This window comes from Danio aesculapii, chromosome 5 (genome assembly GCF_903798145.1).
Source record: "Danio aesculapii chromosome 5, fDanAes4.1, whole genome shotgun sequence".
In the NCBI taxonomy this organism is placed as follows: domain Eukaryota; kingdom Metazoa; phylum Chordata; class Actinopteri; order Cypriniformes; family Danionidae; genus Danio; species Danio aesculapii.
The window spans coordinates 12,344,010-12,368,172 of NC_079439.1; the positions used below are offsets into that span (position 1 = coordinate 12,344,010).

General features: G+C 35.8%; 1 protein-coding gene across 2 annotated transcripts in view; it reads right to left on the reverse strand.

Annotated features, from left to right (window-relative positions):
* Positions 1 to 21,367, reverse strand: part of fbxw8 (F-box and WD repeat domain containing 8) — a 56,617-nt gene extending 35,250 nt beyond the window's left edge. For both annotated transcript variants that reach the window (XM_056457380.1, XM_056457379.1), the window contains exons 1-7: positions 20,898 to 21,367; positions 20,708 to 20,812; positions 16,568 to 16,732; positions 13,055 to 13,143; positions 12,807 to 12,958; positions 8,662 to 8,858; positions 7,592 to 7,816 (exon numbers count right to left, since the gene is read on the reverse strand). In XM_056457380.1, coding sequence (XP_056313355.1) covers positions 7,592 to 7,816; positions 8,662 to 8,858; positions 12,807 to 12,958; positions 13,055 to 13,143; positions 16,568 to 16,732; positions 20,708 to 20,812; positions 20,898 to 21,275 — 1,311 coding nt within the window. In that variant the 5' untranslated portion in view covers positions 21,276 to 21,367. The remainder of the gene's footprint in view (positions 1 to 7,591; positions 7,817 to 8,661; positions 8,859 to 12,806; positions 12,959 to 13,054; positions 13,144 to 16,567; positions 16,733 to 20,707; positions 20,813 to 20,897) is intronic.
* Between the last annotated feature and the right edge of the window lie 2,796 nt (positions 21,368 to 24,163).

The following is a 24,163-nucleotide window of genomic DNA, read 5'->3' on the forward strand; positions in this document are numbered from 1 at the left end:
AGAATATGGTGCAATTCAATGCCTGATACATTCAGGGTTATTGTCACGATCCCCAGTGATCCAGCCTGTGCAGATCGCTGAAAAAAAACAAACATTACTAAAGAACTGATAGCTACTAAGGCTATACAAGCATGATGACATATAATTTGAAAATGTACTTAAATACAGTTTAAATTAGGTAAAATGTGTACCGTATGTACACTATAGCAGAGAAAATATGAACATGTTTTAAAGATATGATTTTTGTTAATATTAGTTCATTAAAGCAGTTCACCGTTAGTTCTTCCTAACTCACTGTGTATTAACTAATGTTAACAAGCATGGATTTGAATTTTAACGATGCATAAATATTAAACTATGAATAATAAATGCTGTACAAGTATTGTTTATTCTTAGTTCATATTAGTAAATATATTAATGAAATCTTATTGTAAAGTAGGGCTACACAAAATGTAGTTTCAGCATCGAAATCGCAATGTGTGCATTCACAATAGTCACATCGCAGTATCTGCAATGTGGAGTTCGGATTATTATGGTTGATCAGCAATGAAGAATCTACAGTGTTTACATTTTACATTAAATTTCATTAATCAATAAAAGGGCCAGAACTAAATAGTGATATGCATTAGGTGGCGCTCTCGTAATGGTGGATCAAACATATATCAGTGTTGCAATTCTAAGAAATATTTGTGATGTTAATAAAAAAAATATATATCTTATAACTTTTTGATGCATTTTCCCTCTCCATTTACAAATATCATGATATATTGTGGATGGTTTTCTTATGATATATTGCTGATATCGCAATCTATCATTATCAGGGGCAAAATATCATGATAATATCGTATCGTATTACCGTACCTAAATATCTGTGAATACTTATTTCACTCTATCTTATTTAGTTATTCTTGTAATTTCTTTGATTCACTCCTCTACAAGATTATTCCAATCAACATTGGTGATTTTATTCCAAATAGAGCTATTCAAGTCATCTGCCGAAATTGTATTCATCTCGCAATATAAATCGCAGCAAAATAAAATATCGCAATGTCAGATTTCTTTCAATAACATGCAGCCCTATTGTAAAGTGTGATCTTTCATTAAATGTTTTGGCTACGAAGCATTCTACTGACAAATAGACAGACACACTTGTTTCTCTTCCAGACTGATTCATAACACTTACAGTTGAATGAAGTGTCCTCATTATTGCCCTGATGGTGGAAACAATCATTTACAGTGTGTTTTGCTATTTTTTTTTTACAGCCACTTCCCATTTTGTGATCAAAAACACAGCCCTGTTTTGAATTGTGGTGAATGACTAATGGAGTTTGGCCTTTGTGTTTCCTCATATGTAAACTCTGTGAAACTGTACACTACCTAACAAAAGTCTTGTAGCTAATCCAAGTATTAGGAACAACATATAATAACTTGACTTCTACTTGATCATTTGGTATCAGAAGTGGCTTACTGTTTTTGAAAGGCAAAGGCCTCTAGATTACGCTTTACCAAAATTAAATATGATCAAGCCTTGATTTTTAATTATTTAATTAGAACAATAAGGTCTAACTTTGCTTAGACAAAAGTCTCGTCACTAAACAGAAATAATGTACAGTATAGAATATAAAGTCATGGTGCAGGACTCCCAGAGTTCATCAAGATTCTTTGGATTTATCTTCAATGCCTCCTTCATCTTAGCCCAGACATGCTCATTAAAGTTCATGTCTGGTAACTGGGCTGGCCAATCCTGGAGCACCTTGACCTTCTTTGCTTTCAGGAACTTTGATGTGGAGGTTTAAGTATGAGAAGGAGCGCTATCCTGCTGAAGAATTTGCCCTCTCCTGTGGTTTGTAATGTAATGGGCAGCACAAATGTCTTGATACCTCAGGCTGTTGGTTTAATCCCAAACCACGATTTTTCCTTCACCAAACTTGACTTCTGTGAGAATCTTGGGTCCATGCAGGTTCCAATAGGTCTTCTGCAGTATTTGTGATGACTGTGATGCAGTTCAACAGATGATTCATTGGAAAAATCTACCTTCTGCCACTTGCAAATGATCAACTACAAGTTGAGTTATTTTTTGTTGCTCTTACAACTGAGATCGACGACAAGACTTTTGTCTGGTAGTGTATACCCCCAAGCAAAATCTAAGATCTTTACAACCAAAACCAGTTAACTTCAACCCAAATTCTGTTAATCTTTCACTCCAGACTGAAGCGTAAAAATAGTCACTTTTAAATACAGGAATTTAATGTAACTTGTTTTCTCGTGTCTCCTCTGTGTTTCTATTTTTATCATTTATCATCTCTCCTTTTCTATCTCTTGTTTTTATGATGGTGTAGAACACTTTGATCCGTCTCGTGGCTGTTTTAAATGTGCTATATTAACAGTGCAAGATAAGCACCATGAAATATTCTTGTAACACCTTCCACTAAACAGTCAGCGAAAACAGGCTGACTTTGACAAACGGTGCTGTCATTCATCCTCCCGGCTCAGTCTAAACAGCCGCCTGGTGGCCGTTTGCTTAATGAGAGTGTTTAAATGGGGCTGATGTCAGTGGAGAAGCAGAGCCAAAGCATTGTGTGATTCAACAGGACACCATCTGTATTCATCTATCAAGCACTCATCTGATTACTGTCAACATCTACGCCTGTCGCTTCACTGAAAAAGTAGCATAATACCCCTGAGTAAACCCTATTCTCCCCACCCCCCAGACACCACTATTTAAACGCTTGTATAAATCCACTGGGGAGCGGTGGCGAGGGCTATTGTGATTTGGAGAGGTTTATTTTAGGGTCTGTTTAACATGATAGTTGAGCTTTTAATCAGAAGAGAGTTTTAGAGCACTGGCTCACAATCAAAGCTCTGGAGAAACTCTGTGCACCATGTGGAATTAAGTAAATCTTAAACCACAAAACATAAATATTTATATAAAATCAAATAAGCAATAATTGAAACAATGTCAAATATAAAAACTGTATTTTCTCTATTTCAGCTAGCTGCCTAAAATTGCTTAGAACTAAAAACTACAACTTATAAACAACTATTTTAACTGAAAACAAATATACAGATTACATATATATATATATATGCATACATACATACATACACAGTTGAAGTCAGTGTTATTAGCCCCCCATTGAATTTTTTTTTTTTTTCTTGTTTAAACATTTACCAAATGATGTCTAACAGAGCAAAGAAATTTTCCCAGTATGTCTGATAATATTTTTTCTTCTGGAGAAGGTCTTATTTGGTTTATTTTGGATAGAATAAAACCAGCTTTTAATTTTCTAGAAGTCATTTAAGGTCAATATTATTCAATATTATTAACAAACCATCGTTATACAACAGGGGTGACCAACCCTGTTCCTGGAGATCTACCGTCCTGCAGATTTCAGTTGCAACCCATATCAAACACACCTGCCTGTAATTATCAAGTGTTTTTCAGGTCCTAATTAATTGGTTCAGGTGTGTTTGATCAGGGTTGGAGCCGAACTCTCCAGGAAGGTATCTCCAGGAACAGGGTTGAGTACTCCTGTTATACAATAACTTGCCTAATTACCCTAACCTGCCTAGTAAGCTGTATAGAAGTGTCTTGAAAAATATCTATCAAAATATTATTTACTGTCATCATGGCAAAGACAAAATAAATCAGTTAGAGAAATGAGTTATTAAAACTATTATGTTTAGAAATTTGGTGAAAAAAATCTTTCCTCCATTAAGCAGAAATTGGGGGAAAAATTAAACAGGGGAGCTAATAATTCAGGGGGGTTAATAATTCTGACTTCAACTATATATATATATATATTAGTGTTGGGTCGTTATTGGCGTTAACGTGCTGCGTTGATGCGAGACTCTTATCGGGCGATAAAAAAAAATATCGCCGTTAATCTATTCCCAAAGTTGAGTTGGGAGCCGCAAGCTATAATGACGTTCACCTTGATATTTTAGCACGGATGTACACCTGGCCAAATTACACTGTAGGTGGTGAGAATGAGTCTTCGAACATGTGTGCATTCCTACTGTGAAATTACCACATCAAACGTGACATAATAACATGGATGCAGTTCACTAGAGTGAATTTGATTAATGTTAGCTCCACATCTAACTATCGGGCATGCACATGTAAAGTTTATGCGTTTGAGTAAAACATATACAAATAAAATGGACCGGGTGCTTTTTAAAATGAATGACGGTGAAAGAAAGTCAAACCAGTGAGCCGTCTGACAAAAAAGTGCCCTTCTGGATCTTTCACTTACTTTGAAGACACTACTGACTACGCTGACATGGACATCTGTAATCTAGTTATTTGCCTTAAAAGACAATAATATAATTAAGTTGTTTACGTGAAGTGCTTTCATGTAAGAGTTTCCTGTCATTTTAAGTGACTTTAACTGCAACGGCAGTTTCACCTTCACTCATGAATATTTCATTCATGCCCTGTGACAAACGGGCCATTTCCACTGAGTGGTATGGTACGGTATGGTACGCTTTTATAGCCGTTTACACTGTCAAAAGGCATACCGAACCGAACTGTACAACTTTTTTGGCACCCTTTATTAGACGCAATTAAGGAGTAAGGACTGGTGAGAGTGTTATGGAATTTATTAACGCACGCCAAATGGAAAGAAAAAAACTTCTGCATTTCGCGATGTGTGTGTGTGTATGCGATCCTTTACTGGCAGCTGCGTGCGTGGATCTTGTCAGAAAATATAGCGAAAAAGTCCTACATAACGGTAATAGTTTGATCGCGGTGTTTACTTCAATAAAGCCACTAACATATGCATACTCCACATGTCTTAATTCCATTTTTTGTTTAGTTCAGTGAAGATTAAGGTTTAAGGTAATTAGGATTAAGGTAATCAAAAAATATAAAAAAATAAAAAAGCTGTTTGGAGCTTATGTAGGCCTACAGTTCAAAATTCATGTTTAACTGAATAGACAGTTAGTAAACACAAGTACATCTTATTGTACATAATTTATTTTCATTACCAATTATCATAGTAGAACTGTTTCTCAAGCAGTTTGTGATGCATTTTGGAAACAGGAGATGAGCCCCTGGTCTAATGCGCCACCTGGCTTGAGAAACCCATTCTCAAAGACTTACTTTTAGTCATTATTCGGGTAGCACACATATTCTGAATGCCTATACATATATATATATACACACACACACACACACACACACACACACACACACACACACACACACATACATATATATATATATATATATATATATATATATATATATATACATATATATATATATATATATATATATATATATATATATATATATATATATATATATATATATATATATATATATATATATACACATACATATATAGTTTTTAAAAGTTAGTTTTAGTTACTTAAATTCTTAATGATACAAGTTAAATTTTATAATTATTAGAAAAAAATATATAAAAATGTTATATTTAAAATAAACCTGTGTTTTGTGCGTGCGTACATATATATTTATATAATGTACTAAAATAACACTAGCTAAATCTCTAAGGTTCAGAAGCTGAAGTTAGAAACAAACAGGGGACTTTTAGGAGAAGCACTGGGACTCGGGTTTGGGTCAATTAAGTGACAGATCTATTCTCAAGATAATAACTAAAGCACAGAGCAAATATTTATTTATGGTGACTTAGGGAATATGGTCTGGTCTTTGGGAATATAAACTGTAATGATGGGCTGAAGTTATGTAAACTTTAGGGATCAACCTTGTGAGATCATCAGACCACACTTCTGTAGACATCATGCGGTAATGTGGATTAGTACTTAAAGATCTCAGCTGTTAAGACTAAAAAAAAATTTAAAGTCAAACCACAGGAGGGTTGATGCATAAAGTTTCAGCATAATACCCTTGAGCAGCGTGAATGAACTTCACATTCTGCCTACTGACCCTGTAATAATGCATTGTTGGTAATGCTAGATAAAAGAATGTGCTAATATTTACATCATAAGACATAAGAGCATTACTTTCAAACAATAAAAACATGAAGCGAGTCATTTATATGCCAGAAACACTGTCACAAAAAAACTGCAATCTGTTTAAACAGCCTACTAGCACAAATATTGTGTCTGCTTTAAAAATTCTGAAATGTGAAATGATTTATACCAGGGGTGCCCTAACTTTTCTTATGAAGGGTCAAAACTTGATTAAGGGTGGTGGGACATGTAATTGCTATGGTTATTTCCCAGTTAATTAAGATAAAAAAATTAAAAAAAACAAATAGAAAAATCTCTGTGATTGTATTAATAATTAAATATATACATTTTTTAACATTCTATTATTTTTATTGATTTGCTCGTCGATGTCTTGTGCATTGTCCTCTATCTTCAAATGAAAGTATTTACATTTTTAAAAATCTGATTTAGGCACAACATTTAACATTCCAACATTGAATTTTAGTTTGTTTTTGTAGCTCAACAATGAAAGAAACAAACATTCATGACGATCTCTGTTAAAGGCATTCGCCCCAACCTACTCCGTCTTATCTCAGATGGGATGGCGGGCCAAATCAAAGATTGCCGGGCCCTAGTTTCATCTCTGATTTATACTATTCCTTGCTTCACAAATGACACACTTCAGCTTAAAACATTGTGTAAAGCAAAACTGGATGCAAATTGCACCACACTAATATTCGTTGAAATTCACCACTCTAAAATATTTCATCTGAGGCATTGTATCAGCAAAGGCTTGTATTTTACATAAATTCAACAATAAAAATGATCAAATTAAATGTTTCTTTTATTATTTAAACATGGGATTATTCTGATGCAACATAATCAAATTCCAAATGCCTAATGTCTCCTCTGTTGAATAAATTGACCAATCAGAACAGATATGCAAATGATGCAGCATAAAAGACAGCCGCAAACGGGAAATGGAGGAAGAAATTAAATTAGCCTCTTTTAGAATAAACAACCAATCATTTATCAGATGGCGTCCTTCATATGTGTATATGGAAATGCAGCATTTGCTTATTAGTTTTTTACATGGGAAATAAGATATTCAACTGGAAATGTGTACAGCAGGATTTGATTTAATTTATTAGAAATCAACCGGATTATGAAAAACGGCACCGCGTTTCAGAACGTTATCAAAGAAATAGAAGTGCTTGGTGACATCAGACAACACAAGAATATCTAAGCATTTTTTTTTCCATAAGCATCCAAAATTTCTCTCAAAAATGTTGCTCTTTCTAGTAACATGCTTAAATACTTGCGCTAAATGACAATATAAAAGCTTTTTTTGTCCTAGTATGTAAGATTTGGGACTCTGCTAAAGTCTGTTTCAAAATAAAAGCCTCAGAATTGACCTGGTTCACTAGTTTTTAATGACGCATGACTCAGACTGAGAGGTGAAAATCCGATCTACCTGCTTACACTGCAGACACGAGAGCACAGATCTGATGCACATCGGATAAATTTCCACATATGAACAAACAATCCCATCTGTGCCACATAGGAGAAAAAAATAATCGGAATTGAGTCACTTGAACCATGCATTGTAAATGCAGCTAAATATGCATCTTTGGATGGAATCATAGCTAATGAAGTCTAAATAAGAGTTTACCTTATTGCCTCCATCATTCATGCCCCATCCGCAGCTCTTGATCCCCATGGCGGCTCTGCTGAGTGACGTGTCCACACAGGTCACTGGATGTCCATATACAGAGTGAAGAACCCTCGGTTCCTGTTCTTCCTCCTGTCTGGAGTCCAGCAGGTAAACACTCTCACCTGCCCACGCAGTGACCAAGGGGATGTCCCGCTTGCCTGGCACCACCAACACCCCATCCACCTGAAAAACAACACTTCTTTAATCAATACTTGATTAATAACAGAATAAATCTGTTCAACAAATCGGCGAGGCAGTGGCGCTGTAGGTAGTGCTGTCGCCTCACAGCAAGAAGGTCGCTGGTTCGAGCCTCGGTTGGGTCAGTTGGCGTTTCTGTGTGGAGTTTGCATGTTCTCCCTGCGTTCGCGTGGGTTTCCTCCGGGTGCTCCGGTTTCCCCCACAGTCCAAAGACATGCGGTACAGGTGAATTGGGTAGGCTAAATTGTCTGTAGTGTATGTGTGTGAATGAGTGTGTATGGATGTTTCCCAGAGATGGGTTGCAGCTGGAAGGGCATTTGCTGCATAAAACATATGCTGGATAAGTTGGCGGTTTATTCTGCTGTGGCGACCCCAGATTAATAAAGGGACTAAGAAAAGAATATTAATAAACAAAAAGTCGCCCCACTGAAGCCACATGGGATGTTTTGACAATGATTTTGGTTTCTTTTTCTTTACTTTGAACATTTCGGGACCCTCTCTGTCTTCGGAGGATCTTAGGGAACTGGAAGGATATGAGAGTGTGCAATTAATGACTGAATTTTCATATATGGGAGAAATAATTATTTTAGCATACACCATGCATATTGTCAATCATCAATATAAACTGATATGAAAAAAAACGTATTGCAATTTTTTTTGTCATATGGTTGTTTAGTGATTCTACACCATACTGAGTGAATTCTGGATGCAACAAACAGCCTAAATCTATGGAATGCTTTGCTTGTGCCAGAATCACCCACATGCATGACTCATTTTGTCAGCTGTTACTGCGGTTGGCATCTGCTCTGCTTGTCTCCGATTAAACTCACAGGCTTTGGTAACCGAACAGGGCATTGAGATCTCCAGTAGCCCTGCTCATCAGGGGCGTCCACACGTACGTCGGGCCCAGATGCAGAGGCCAAAGCTGGACCGTCCGGGCTGAGATCCAGTGCATGAACCCTCTGGAGGTGCTGGTACTGGTGAATGGGTTCAAGACCAGTTGCAGTGCTCCACACATCCACACACCCTAAACACACAGGCAACATTTAGCAGTGGAAATTTAAGCGAAAGGCAACATTTACAATAAGGCCCTGATAGTTAATGCATTAAATAACATTCTACTGATTATTGCTGATTATTATTTTATTATTAATACATTTTATTATTAATTATAATTATTAAATTAATATAAAATTTATTATTTTTTATATTATTATGATTTCTTATGTTCTAAAGATGTTTTTGTTCTCCACGTGTATTTACAACCATTATAGTAGTTAGAAATTGATGGACTAACAAGCAAAAAAAAAAAACTTTTTACACTGAATTGTACTCTATGCCAGTGTTTCCCAACCCTGTTCCTAAAGCCACACCAACAGTACACATTTTCAACCTCTCCCTAATCAAACACACCTGAATCAACTTATCATAACATCAGAAGAGACTCCAACACCTGAAGTTAATGGGTCAGAAAAGGGAGACATCCAAAATATGTACTGTTGGTGTGCCTCCAGGAACAGGGTTGGGAAACACTGCTCTATGCCACTGTTTCCCAACCCTGTTCCTGAAGGCACACCAGCAGTACATATTTCGGATGTCTCCCTTATCTGAGCCATTAACTTCAAGTTTTGGCTTCTGATGTTCTTATAAGTTGATTCAAGTTGTTGGTGTGCCTTCAGGAACAGGGTTGGGAAACACTGATCTATGCGATGTTGTATTCTTTAATAAATATAAGTTAAACAAAAAACAATAATACTGTGTGATGGACATTTTGAACGTTGATGATCATATATTGTTTATTGACTATTATTCATTCATTCATTTTCTTTTCGGCTTAGTCCCTTTATTAATCTCGGGTCGACACAGCGGAATGAACCGCCAACTCATTCAGCATTTGTTTTATGCAGCAAATGCCCTTCCAGCTGCAACCCATCACTGGGAAACACATACACACTCATTCACACACACATACACTACGGACAATTTAGCCTACCCAATTCACCTGTACCACATGTCTTTGGACTGTGGGGAAAACCAGAGCACCCGGAGGAAACCCACGCGAACGGAGGGAGAACATGCAAACTCCACACAGAAACGCCAATTGACCCAGCTAAGCCTCGAACCAACGACCTTCTTGCTGTGAGGCGACAGCACTACCTACTGCGCCACTGCGTCGCCTATTGACTATTATATATATTGATATTATAAATTTATTAAGGTTTTGCCAAAGTAAAGATTACAGCCATGTGTAATCTACTGGTTGCTTAAGAGTTAAGGAGTTGTAGAGAAATATCTATCTAAAACATTGTTACATTGTCTTTAAAAATTCCAGACAGCCCATGCTTGGGATCCTTTTGCTCACAGAGGTGTCTGTGTGTAAACTGACAAACTTTGACTGACTTTATTCAATTTCAGTCTTCACATAAAAATGTATTCCTTGTACACTGGAAGAAAATTATTTGCCATTACAACTGGAACTAATGTAGACTAACCATGTTCCGTACACAAAGATGTTACATACAGATTATGTTTTAATCTGGTAAATTTGCTACGTCCACCCTAATGCGCTTGAAAATAGACAGTGGGCAAGCTAAAGCGGCGAGTGTTGCTTTGAAAGGCAGACATTTAGAGCTACGACAATATGCACTTGCTTTTAATTTCTGCATCACACAGTATTACAGTCTTTATGAAATGAAAATTATGTTTTCACAAAATGTTAAATAATTTATCTTTTATTGAATAAATGCTTTAAAATGGGCATATTTAAACGTCAGTTGTGGGTAATGACCGCATGGCGCAAATCTCCACCAGTGAGCCTGAGAGACATGCTGCAAATGTTGTTTGGATTATATTTGTGCATTGATGATGTTTATATTGATAAAAGGTCAGTTAAGTTAGCATTATTTTACATGAATTTAATGTTTTAATATTTTAAATTGTCATGCTGTAATGAAATAAACATGATATAAAAACTAAATGATTGTAAAGTCATTTCAAACGCTCATAAAAAGTAATTAAATATAACATTAACTTCAAGTTAAACACATTAATAGAATATTCTGACATTGCTTTTCATAAGACTTAAAACAATGTCTATTTTTGACGGTGTATTGAAGTTATGCACCCTGTACGTAACACTATTTTAATCTTGTACGGAACACCGTTAATATCTATCATCTTCTGTACACATGCGTAGGCGGTACTTTTCCCATCTTTTCTCAAAAACTACTGGTCCAAAAGACATCAATCAAAATCTGGATTGTACAATAGGTATTCACCCAGAGAATGAACACAAACATGCTTATCTGGATTTCAATGATAGACGAGTGGTCGATTGAGTGTGCAGAATAGCGAAAAGTGTACGGAACATGGCTGGTCTACTTTACCAGAATTTTAGACTTACTAGAATTACCATAGCGGTAATTCATGTTGACATAATTTTGTCACGTCAAATTTACATTCAAAGCTTCTATTGACATATTAAAATGAAGCTTATATTGTTTGTCATATTTTTAAATCATTACAATCTTTTTGATACTACAGCCTATAAATATGTAGGAGTTACTAGATCACCAACGAAGATCCACACTTCACTTTCATAAGCAGGACAGCAAGGTTTTTTTTTATGGCACTGATGCATGCGGGAAATTTGACTGCTATGGTAATTAAAAGTAGAAACGCTCATAGCTCTTTTGTGTTTTGCAAATTTAATGAAAAATTAACGTTAGAAGGAAATATAAACATATTTAGAACAAGTCAGGGTATTGTAGATATGTGCTTTTTTTAACAAAGTTATTAAATTACAATATTATAAAAGGTCAGCCTCTGTATTTCTGATGTTAAAGAAATTGCCAAAAAATGAAAATTCTGCCATCAGTTTCTCATCCTCCTCTTGTACTAAACATATTTCCGTTTCTTTCTTCTAATGAACAGAAAAGTAGATATTTTGAAAAAGAAAAACCCTTGAAACCGTTGATTTCTATAGTATTTTTCCTACTATGAATGGCAAGGGCTACAAGTATCCCAACATTTTTCAAAATATCTTCTTTCAAGAGTTCACTCTTAGATATTGCTTGACGCTATTAGCAGGTTTGGCGTCCTGGGAGAGAACCCTGAGCTCGAAGGTAATTGATTCCATGTCTCCTGCCTGGTCATTTAGCATAAAGGAAGTCCAAGATCAGGTAGGTCTTGAGAGCTCCCCCTGGTAAAAGGAGGAGATGGGGTGGAAGGGGGGATTCTTCCAAAATGAAGATACGGCAGTAAGGTGAAATCAGTCTATTTATTGTAGGCTTGGATCAATCTCATTGGATTATTCATGATTACGCATGAGAGACCCGCTGTGATCAATCATATCACATGCTTCTGTCAAAATTAACTATCCCTTTAAAGATGCCATGTGATGCTTTGTAATGATTTTCCTTTCATTTAGTGTGCAATATATCAGTTGGTGCATGAATAAGAAGATATTTTTAGGATTGTTAGAAACTGGTAGGCATTGAGTTTCATAGTATGCTTTTCCTATATAAGCCAATGGCTACTGCTTTCCAATATTTTTCAAAGTATCTTCTTTGGTGTTCAACAGAAAAAAAAGACACTCATAAAGGTTGTAATCACTTGAGGGTGATTAAATAGTGAGTACACTTTAATTTTGGGTGAACTATCCCTTTAAAGATGCCATGTGAAGCTTTGTAATGTTTTCCTTTCATTTAGTGTGCAATATATTGGTTTGTGAACGTATAAGTAGATATTTTTTTTAAGAATGTTGAACTATCCCTTTAATACTAGCCGGAAATGGTTTTGTCTTTTAGCTGGCCACTTGTAATCATTTGTAACTAAAACAAACTCAAACTGGTTTGGATCAAGTGGAGGGAGAGTAAAAGATGACAGAATTTTTTAGTTTTGGCTGAACTGAAGTTAACATTAAGCTTTTGTAGATGTGTTTTTCATTGACCGCTCTTGTTAATTAACATCTCACCATTCTCATAAGCAGCTGCGGCTATGCTCTTATTGACCCGTACGTGATTAGCGTAAGGCGCGGGGGTTTCATTTCTGATGGAATGTGTGGGTTTCAGGTAGAATTTGTCCCAGTGAAGTGTGTCCCAAAGACGAACATCACCAGATGTATAGCTGTAATGAAGAAACGCAGACAATTATTATATAACCAGAAGTGTATGGATCATTGAGAACACACCTATAATTTAAATGAGCCGTAATAACACTCACCCAGCAATTACAAGACCAGCACAGGAACTGACATCACACAACACCTTGCCCAGCTCATACTGTAGGTGGCGAATAGACCCAACACGATTCTGTAAAATGAATAAATGAATAAATAAATAAAGGCAGGTTAAAATACTTCATATTTACTTATTATTTTTTATTTTTAAATATTTTAAGAACTATTTTATATATCTGATTCATAGCGAACGTCATAAATTCAACAAACATTAAGATATACACATATAACTTAAATCTCTATGCATTAATAAAGGTTTAAGAATAAATAAATAAATAAAAGGCAGGTTATAGCCTTCCTGATAATGTCCGAGGCTCAGACACACTCTCGCAGTTCAAAGATTAAAGATTAAAACTAGATTAAAGACCTATCCTTTTAGTAAAGCATACGCTCAGTGCATCACTTAGCGGTGAGATGCATGAACGTGCTCGACGCATCTCGTATACATACACTATGAACAGCAGCTAAGCTAATTTTTCTTTTTATTCTCTATTTCCACCTGGGGATACTCATACCGAGGCCCACAGAGACCATGCAGCACCACTGATGCAATCCAAGACCAGCGACGAGATGATCCCAAGGTTTCCATAATTCTGGGCCAGGCCGTATCCTGAGCAGCTGCTGTCGTGGTCATGGAGGAGGGGAGAGCATGAGACAGGGACAGACGAGTCTCGCTGACGTCCAGCTTCTCCAGCCTCCGGCGTCTAGACTGCAGCTCTGCACAAGACATTTGGCCATAGGAGAAATGGTCGTGCCCAACTGAGCCTGGTTTCTATCAAGATTTTTTAATTCTTCACTTTTGCCAATTGATGAAGTTTTTTCCCCGCCGCTGTCGCCACTGGCTTGCATGGATCAGGACCTGTAGAGCTGTGCATCGATGGATTTGCTCTTCAGTGTTTAGACTCTCAGTATTGATTATTAAACCACACTGAACTGAGCTAAACTGAACTGAACTTAAATACTAAAAACTGAAATACACTGTTTCAATTTACTATGATCTTCTATGGCCCAATCACAATTCTACCCCTTAGCCCTTCCCCTTACCCCTCGTGAAGAGGTAGTGGTGTCCCAATTCTCTTTAGCTTGAAGGCGTAGGGCTAAGGGCAAGGGGTATACACCTCTTCAAACGAAGATTTATCAGGACCACACTCGAAACCAAGGGGTAAAATAATTTCCCAGAATACACCAGCCACAGCTGCACCCGGAAGTAAGTTTTGGTGTGTTTACATTGATGAATATGGCCACTGTGTAAATGCACAGTACAGTTAAGATCTTATTGTCACATTAGATCAGGGGTGTCCAAACTTTTTGCACAGGGGGCCGAATTTGATGTTGTAAAATGTGGGGGGCCGACCTCAGCTGACGTTCATTACATAAAGCAACAATATATTTAAACACGTTCATTTCATTGTCCACTCCTCTCAAAAAAATAAGCAACTGAGCAGTGTCCGAGGCGTCTGTGCTTTCGTCGCAAGCTAGCGAAAAAAATTCAAACTCCTTTCCTCTGACTCCCAATTGTCTTTTGATGTCTGACGACACTTCTTCAATCCTGCGTGCCACGGTGTTACGTGCCAGGCAGACTTTGGCAAACTCTTGCTGCTTCTCAGGACATATTTTCTTCACCATAGTCATCACGCAGCCTTTGATAAATTCACCCTCAGTGAAAGGTTTGCAATGCTTCGCGATCAGTGTTGCTACCTCGTAACTATCCTTTGCGGCATTCTCATTTGACTCTCGGGCTCTTGAATTATACTGCTGCTGTGAGATTAAACTAGCTTCAAGTTGTGTCAATTTCTTGCTGCGTTCCTCCCCTGTCAAATTATCATACATGTCAGCGTGTTTCGTTTGGTAATGTCGCTTGATGTTGAACTCTTTAAAAACAGCCACTGTCTCTTTGCAAATGAGACAGACACAGTTGTTACGTATTTCTGTGAAGAAATAGTCCAATTTCCACCCATCTTTGAAGCGTCGACCCTCGCAGTCAACTTTCCTTTTCTTATTTATTGTCGCCATTTTAGAAAATTGGGGGTAAAAGGTTACACGGGGTGATGTCGGATAGAGTGCTCCTGCCTCTAGTGGGTAAATCAGGAACAGTATTTAGGAACAGCACTTATTAAGTATATGTGCGGGCCAGAAGTTATTAATTCTATTACAGAGGCTGCGGGCCAGATTAAGTTTGACCACGGGCCGCATTTGGCCCCCGGGCCGGACTTTGGACATGCCTGCATTAGATCATTATAATAACATAATATATGCCTTCAGTGATTTCCTAAGGATAAATACCAAAAAATAACTGGAATAACTACAGCTGTCGCGATCGTCTTATCTCATATGAAGCAAGAGATCGCAATGATTTATGATGACGTGTGCAGGTGCTGTAGTGCTGTCCCAATTCTTAGGGTTAAATTTTGAAGCCCTTCCCCATCACCCTCAGTTTTAAGGGCCAAGGGGAAGGGGTAGGGGTACAAAAATAGAATTGGGATTGGGTCTTATTCTAAGGTAAAACAGATATTCGCATTAATTAACTGCAGTTGGGTTACTTAACAAGCTTTAATTGTATGTTCTACTTTTTTTCATGATTAATTTTATTGTTTACAGTTACTTCTACGTTGTTGAGTGTGACCTGTTGCTGTTAACAGTCGGCTATTGCTGTAAACCTTATTGCCCTTTGGGAACAATACAGACATTCCAATCCAATCCAAAGTACTTTATATTTACTTTTTATAATTTTTTTTATATTTTAAAAACTATTTTTTATATTTTCTGATTTCAAAGTGAACAAAAAAGACATTAAAACATTAAACATTAAACTATGCATATACAACTTAAATATTGATGCATTTATAAGCCTAAGAATAAATAAATAGTCAGTGCAATAGCCTAGTGGTTAGTGCGTCGACATATGTTGCCGTAGCACTTCAGGGCATTCCGAGTTCGAATCCCGGCTCGAGGACATTTCACAACCCTACCCCCTCTCTCTCTCTCCCTCTCTTCCACTTCGCTTCCTGTCTGACTACTGTCCTATCTAATAAAGACAAAAAGAAAGAATAAATTAATAAATTTTATTAAATAAATAAACAAATCATGGCAGATTAAAGTACTTTACATTTACTTATTATATTTTATTTTTAAATATTTTTAAGAACTATTTTTTATATTTTCTGATTCATTATGAACTTCATAAATTTAATAAAGATTAAAATATAAATATATAACTTAAATCTTGATGCATTTATAAAAATGTAAGAATAAATGTTATTAAACAAATAAATCATGGCAGGTTGAAGTACTTTGTATTTACTTATTATATTTTAATTTTAAATATTTTTAAGAACTATTTTTAAGATTTCCTGATTTATAGTGAACTTCATAAATTCAATAAACATTAAAATATGCATTTATAACCTAAATTTAGCTGCATTTAAAAGTTTAAGAATAAATAAATATATTATTAAATAAATGTAATAAATTTGTTGCTGTTGGATCATGGTTCTTACCTTCCAATTTGATTTGACTGCATTCTCTGTGTTGCGACAGTCTCTGACGGTGCTCTTCCAGCAGGGGGAGTCAGAGATATTGGCCCCTTTGTGAAAACCTTCTTCCAGACACAATCTATACCACAGAAGTTCATCTTCAGCAAGCACCTTCCAGGATTTACTCACCTGGAAAAAAAAAAAGCCATGAAGTGAATATATTTCAAGCACTATAAATATATAAATATATATATAAATATATATATATAAATATATAAATATATATATATATAAATATATATATATATATATATATATATATATATATATATATATATATATATACATACATACATACATACATACATACATATATATATATATATATATATATATATATATATATATATATATATACATACATACATACATACATACATACACACACACAAGAAATGTATAATTATACAAGGAAGTGTATGTGTATATAGAAAGTATGCTTACACATGCATGTTATACGTCTGAAATGAATTTTTGACTAATGAATTTTCATTAAAAATAACTTCTTAAATATTCCTATATCTTACATTTACAATATCATTTTACATTATTGTATTGAGCAGATTTTTTTAATCCAAATTCATTCATTCATTCATTTTCCATCATCTTGATTTATCAGAGGTCACCACAGCGGAATGAACCGCCAACTTTTCCAACATGTTTTAAGCAGTGGATGCCAGCTGCAACCTAGTTCTGGGAAACATTCTCACATTCACACACACTCTCATACACCATGGCCAACTTAGTTCCTACAGCGCATGTCTTTGAACTGTGGGGGGGAAACCGGAGCACCCAAAGGAAATCCACGCCAACACGGGGAGAACATGCAAACTCCACATAGAAATGCCAACTGGTTCAGCCACGACTCGAACCAGCAACCTTCATGCTGTGTGGCGGCAGTACTGCTAGCCACTGAGACACTGCCTTTATCAGTTACCTTCCATGGAGCCAGTGTTATAAAAAAACTCATAGCTTTGTTAGGTCTAGAAATCTGTTTTATTTATTTATTTATTTTTCAATGTCATGGAAATCATATAGATTAAAATAGAATATTAAAAAGTATCACTGTTCTGAATGTATGTGATATTTTATGAAATCCAAAAGGACAGAACAGAATAGATTATAACAGAACAGAAAAGCAGTGTGTGATTGTCTTCAGAAACATTTTTTTTGTGCTGGTTTAAAGTCTCTTCACATTCCAATAGTAATGATTAAAGTCAATGATCTAAATGTATTTATATGTATTTTTATATTCTGGGTAAGCCATGAGACTAAAAAATGTTCATCCAATCAAAAGTTGTTCGGCCAACAATTCCCATAATTCTGATAAGTAGCCCAAACTGTCTGTCAACAAACGTAGATTTGTACAACAGCGCATCTCTGTTCACACAGACCACCATTTGTGCGTGCACGTGTTCGTGTGCACACGAGACACAGCCGTAAAACCAAATGCTGAATCAAAACTTTTTAAAATCCTGAATCAATATTGAAGTTACTTTTGCACGCTGGAGAAAGGATGACACCATGGCTGAAGTATTTCTTTTAGACAGATAATGTTCTGTTTTAAAGAGCCCCTATTAAGGTTTTTGTGAAAATGAGCTTCCATGCAGTGTGTAACACAGCACTGAGTGAATGAAAACATCCAGCTGAGGTTTAAATCTGAAAGTGCACCGTGTTTAAAACTATTGATTCTTTAGCGAAATATTCGAATAAATGAATCTATTTGGGTTCAGATCTTTTGATTGATCGCATCGACACAGTACATCACCAAATATGTAGTTCCAGTTCTGGTAAAATGTAAACGCGCTTTCCCTCCACACACTAGCGGTGGAGTGGGGGATACCGGAACTGATCATGACGCGAAGATGACGATCACTGACAGATGGAGATTCGGCTGAGGAGAATAAAAAAGTTTTCACAACAATACCACAGTATAGCCAAACTAGTGCTGTGTTTGTTCCTGTCATTTTTCTGATGATTGATACAATAACCTATGCTGCAACGCAGGATTCGCCGGCCGTTTGCTATTGAAGTAGCAGCAGAGACTGTGGGACTTTGTCGGACTTTGACAGGGACTTTGTCAGTAACTGTTACAGTTCATATGGACCAGTTTCTTCTTCCTCCAGATCATAACATGCAAGTGTGATTAAAATTGTCGCCTTGTTTTCTGTAGTTTCCAAAATATGTGATAATTGTGTGTTATAAGTTGTAATGTCTCTGCGCGGCTTGTAATGACGTATCTATTATAGATCAGTGCTTGTATTGTATCTCTCAGGTTATATCTGTATGGGGCTATTCACACATCGCGTCCAAAACCACGTCAAAAATGTGACGCGTGCTTCTTTCTTTACCGATTTAAATGCGTTTCTGAGCTAGTGGATTTTATTGTTACAAATGGCTTATTTGCACAGAAGTGTTGTTCAGCCACTGAAATATTACGGCGAAAAGCTTGATGTGACTATTTTCAGTTTCATAAGGGACCTTTTACAGCATCAATAATGAAGATTTATATTAAGTTTAACAACAAAACATCAGTAAATAGCGCTTTTCAGCCTAGCCTGCTTTACTGGGGTGAAGTTGGTTTTATATTCACATTGGTTCATTTTTTAATAATGACAATCTGTGACGCGCTCCCTATATTGTTCACCATGCTATTCTGAATATTCAGTCAGAAATAGCATGCAAGTATGGCTTAGTAATAAGTGTAATTCCTACACACCGCCAGCCAACCACTAATCATACAGTAGTTGCTTTAGGACAAAGTGCATGAGAGAGTGAGACCAGCAATCCTTGCATGCATGAAATATTGCACATTATGACAAGTTTTGCTTGCTAAACAACTGAAATGTGCTAGATAAATACAGTTTTTCGTTGGGAATTGTAGTTTTATATGAACAGAATGACATGAACCAGTGGGTTGTCTACTGTCATCTTTAAGGTGCGCGCGTTCGTGTTTCAGGAGGCGTGGCTTTGGACGGCAGGGGAGGGATTGTGTTTCAAAGATATTATGCTAACCGGTTAACATTTTGGCAGATCACCTACTGCACCTTTAATATTATGGCCTTTTGCTAGAACAGGGCATGTCATGGAAATCCTATAGAAGAATAGAAGAGAAGAGAATAGAATAAAATAGAATAGAATAGCAAATAACATTTAATATTACGACTTTTAGACCTGGACATCCCTGTTTTCAACTTCCCTGAAATCCAATGATGTGAAAACCACAAAACTAAACAGAATATTAAATAAGATGTTGTTTTTTTTCTAGACCTGGACATGACAGTTTTTAACTTCCCTCCCTGGTTTCCAATGTCACGGAAATCCTACAGAACAGAATATAATAAAATAGATTAAAACATTTATTATTATGGCCTTTTATTTGAGACCTGGGCATCACAGTTTTAACATTCTATGATATTCCAATGCCATTGAAATCCAATAGAATAGAATAGAATAGAACAGAACAGGACAGAACATTAACATTTAATATTATGGCCTTTTTGTAGACCTGGGCATCATGGTTTTAAAATTCTATGATATTCCAATGCCATTGAAATCCAATAGATTAGAATAGAATAGAATTTAACATTAACAATTAATATGATGGCCTTTATTGTAGACCTGGGCATCATTGTTTTAAAATTCTATGATATTCCAATGTCATTGAAATCCAATAGAATAGAATAGAATAGAATAGAATAGAATAGAATAGAATAAAATAGAACATTGAGATTTAAAATGATGGCCTCTTTTCTAAACCTGAGCATCATTGTTTTAAAATTCTATGATATTCCAATGTCATTGAAATCCAATAGAATAGAATAGAATAGAATAGAATAGAATAGAATAGAATAGAATAGAATAGAATAGAATAGAACATTAACAATTAATTTGATGGCCTTTATCCTAGACTTGGGCATCATTGTTTAAAAATTCTATGACTTTCAAATGTCATTGAAATCCAATAGAATAGAATATTAAACTATTCTTTTCATATAAACCAAGACATCATTTTTAAACTTCCCTGATATTCCCAATGCCATGAACATGCCACAGAAAAAGAACAGAACCAAAACAAGCACTAATTCATAGATTATCATTTACCTGAGCACATCGCCCTAGATCTGTTCTGCCCAGGAAGTTGAAGATCTTGAGCGCCAGCTCATAGGGCAACTCCACGTCAAAGAATGGTATGTCATTCACCTCATTCTAAACACAAAGATATCCACATTCATCACAAAGATAACAAACACAGTGCTGAATATCATTAACGGATACACAGAATAATCGTTACCAGGTCCTGAAGGAACTGCTCGAGCAGTTTCTGGCACGCGTTCACTTTTTTGGGGGGCGCGTCTGTTTTGGGCGCCTCGCTCTCGGGAGCGCGCTTCCTCGTGCGCGTTCTCTCGTGCTCGAGCCTGTCCAGCAATGGACCGCTCCGGCCGTCCAGCAAACCCTCAGCGATAGACACATACTCCGGCTGCTCAATCGGTGTGGGCTGTGACACACTGCTCGGGTTCTCCCAAAAACTCGTGCTTTGGTGAACAGATGAACCGTCTTTATTTTGATCCCCAAAATACCTCTTATTTTCATTAGCGGTTTTCGCGTTATTATTCAACTCCTCTTTCCACCGATCTCGGAAGACCGACAGTTCGTCTTCCTCCGTCCCCATTTAATTACGTTGTGTTTTACTCATATTTTTTAATTGTCACATTCGCTCGCGAGTCTTGCTGAGTATCTACCGCTGTTGGCATCAAAACAAACAGTGATGCGACCGCGAAATGGCCTCGACTGGAACATCGCGTTCACGTGGAAGTGTTCCGTTTAGCGAACGTCCAAAAGAACACAACAGAAATAGATGACTGTTTTTCACAGACTATCGAGCTAACTACAAGAGGATCATAAGCGAAACGCGTATACATATTGCAGGTTAATGTAATGCTAAAATAAAACAATTAATATATCTAGAAATAGAGGGACAACATTACACAAAAACGCTTGCAGACTAATGTAATATGTGTAACATATGCCATATGTTCTGTCCTATTCTATATTACTTTATACTATTCTATTCTCCATGTGTGAATGATGCCCAAAATATATTACATCATTGCTTATTCGGGTCTGAAACAAAGAATTATTTTTGGTGGATCAGACTCGGAAAGAGCTCGGTGATAGGAGCTTCTAGTACAGAATGTACAAACATAGTGCAGACATAAATGGGCAATGAAGAAAATGTCAATATGAATTGTGAACATTATTAATGTGTTTTTACAAAAATGTTTATCACTCACTATAGGAGTCATCTCATGTGCAAATGGTTACTTTGATTATGCTTACAATAATTATTATATATAATTTTTTTACACATTTTAGTGTTATATTTTCTAGTAATTATATTCTGTTTCTATTTATACATTGAAAATATGAATGTGACTACAGTTTATCTGTATGTAAAGCTTTTTTATGTTGACCTTTTTTTATTTGTCTTATCTGTTCACCAAAGTTACATTAATACTTTGCTGCTAAAATCTGGTTTCGTCATTAACCTACCATACGACTGAAATTGGGGTGACACGGTGGCTCAGTGGTTAGCACTGTCGCCTTACGAGAAGGTCACTGTGTCCCAGCCGGACCAGTTGGCATTTCTTTATGGAGTTTGCATGTTCTCCCTGTGTTGGCGTGGGTGCTCCGGCCCAAAGTCCAAAGACATGTGCTATAGTTGAATTGAATAAACTAAAATTGTCCATAGTGTGTGAGTGTGTATGGATGTTTCCCAGTACTGGGTTGCAGCTGGAAGGGCATCCACTGTGTAAAACATACGCTGGATAAGTTGGCAATTCATTACGCTGAGGCGACCCCAGATGAATAAAGGGACTAAGCCGAAGGAACATGAATGAATGAGCAAGTTCCCATTTATAAAAGAATCACTAAAGTCTTCACAAGAATTTAAAGCAGATTTTTTTTTATCATATTGAACAAAAACCATCAATAATTGAGTATCAATATTAATTGATCATAGCAAAGCAGAAAATCATCAAATTTAATTTACACTGAAGACTGGTGTCTTTTTTTTTTACATAAACTACTCTTCATTGTAAACAGAATCTTAAAAATAAATCATTTTCAGACAACAAAGTCTTTTAATTCAAGATTTTCATTTGACATATAACTGTAGTCATTTTATTCTTCAAGATTATTTCTGTTTAACAACGATTTCAACACATTTCTAAACATAATAGTTTTAATAACTAATTTCTAATCACTTTTTACTATTACCATTTTCAAGACACTAGTATTCAGCTTAAAGCTTAAGTAAGGTATTTATGCAAGTTAGGGTAATTAATTCATTGTATGATGATGGTTTGTCTTGTAGACAATTGAAAGCAAATATTGCTCAAGGGGCTAATAATATTGACTTTAAATTGTTTAAAAAAAATAATAAAACTGCTTTAATTCTAGCCAAAATATAACAAACAAGACTTTCTACAGAAGAAAAAATATGATAGGAAATGCTGTGAAAAATTCCTTGCTTTGTTAAACATCATTTGGGAAATATTTAACTCACAGGAGGGCTAATAATTGTGACTTCAGCTGTATATACAAATACAAAACATTCATTTTAAATTGAAATTAAAAAAATATTGTGCACAGACAATAAAAAGTCTTCAATTTTGCTAGATGTTCTCCATATTTTCTTCTTTATTATGCTCTAAATGTAAGGGATTTTAAATATATACATATATATGTGTGTGTGTGTGTTTAAATAGAAAACATTCATTTTAAACAGATTTTTTGCTATACGTAATCTCCATGTGATGAGTTCAGATGCAAAAACCTCTAAATGCCGTCTGAAATTTTCTTCAAAAATTAACATTTTTACCAAGCTAAGTAACTAGACATCAACATAGGAGTCTGAGAAAAATGCTAATTGTCTATGGAAATTTCAGACGGCATTTTTTACATAACAGCCATTCTGTATCTCTGAGATTTGCTTTATGCGGCGAATGAACCATATCCCAGAGTAATTGGCGGTTCATACCACTGTGGCAACCCCTGATAAATTAGGGACTAAATCGAAGGATAGTGAGTGGGGTTTTTTTAATATTGGGACTGTAAACTCTCAAAAAAAAGATGTAAATTGGGCTTCATATTAGGTATAAATAATTCTGTATATGCGTCAACTTTTTTATTATTTTAAATCAAGTTAAATATACATATAAAAGTTTTAGGGATTGTAGTTATCAGACTCATCATTAATATATTAATTTAACAAAATATTAAACAAACAAAAAATCCTCTAATAATTGTAAATTTTAATCGTTTTTTTTAACAAAACCAGTCATTTTGTGTCTCTTGGAATTTGTTTTATGCAGCGAATAAAACATATCCCAGAGTAATTGGCAGTTCATACCACTGTGGCAACCCCCTGATAAATCAGTGACTAAACCGAAGGATAGTGAGTGGTTGGGACTGTAAACCCATAAAAAGATAGAAATTGGGCTTCATGTTACATAATTCTGAAATTTCAGACAGCACTTAGAGGTTTTTGTATCGGAA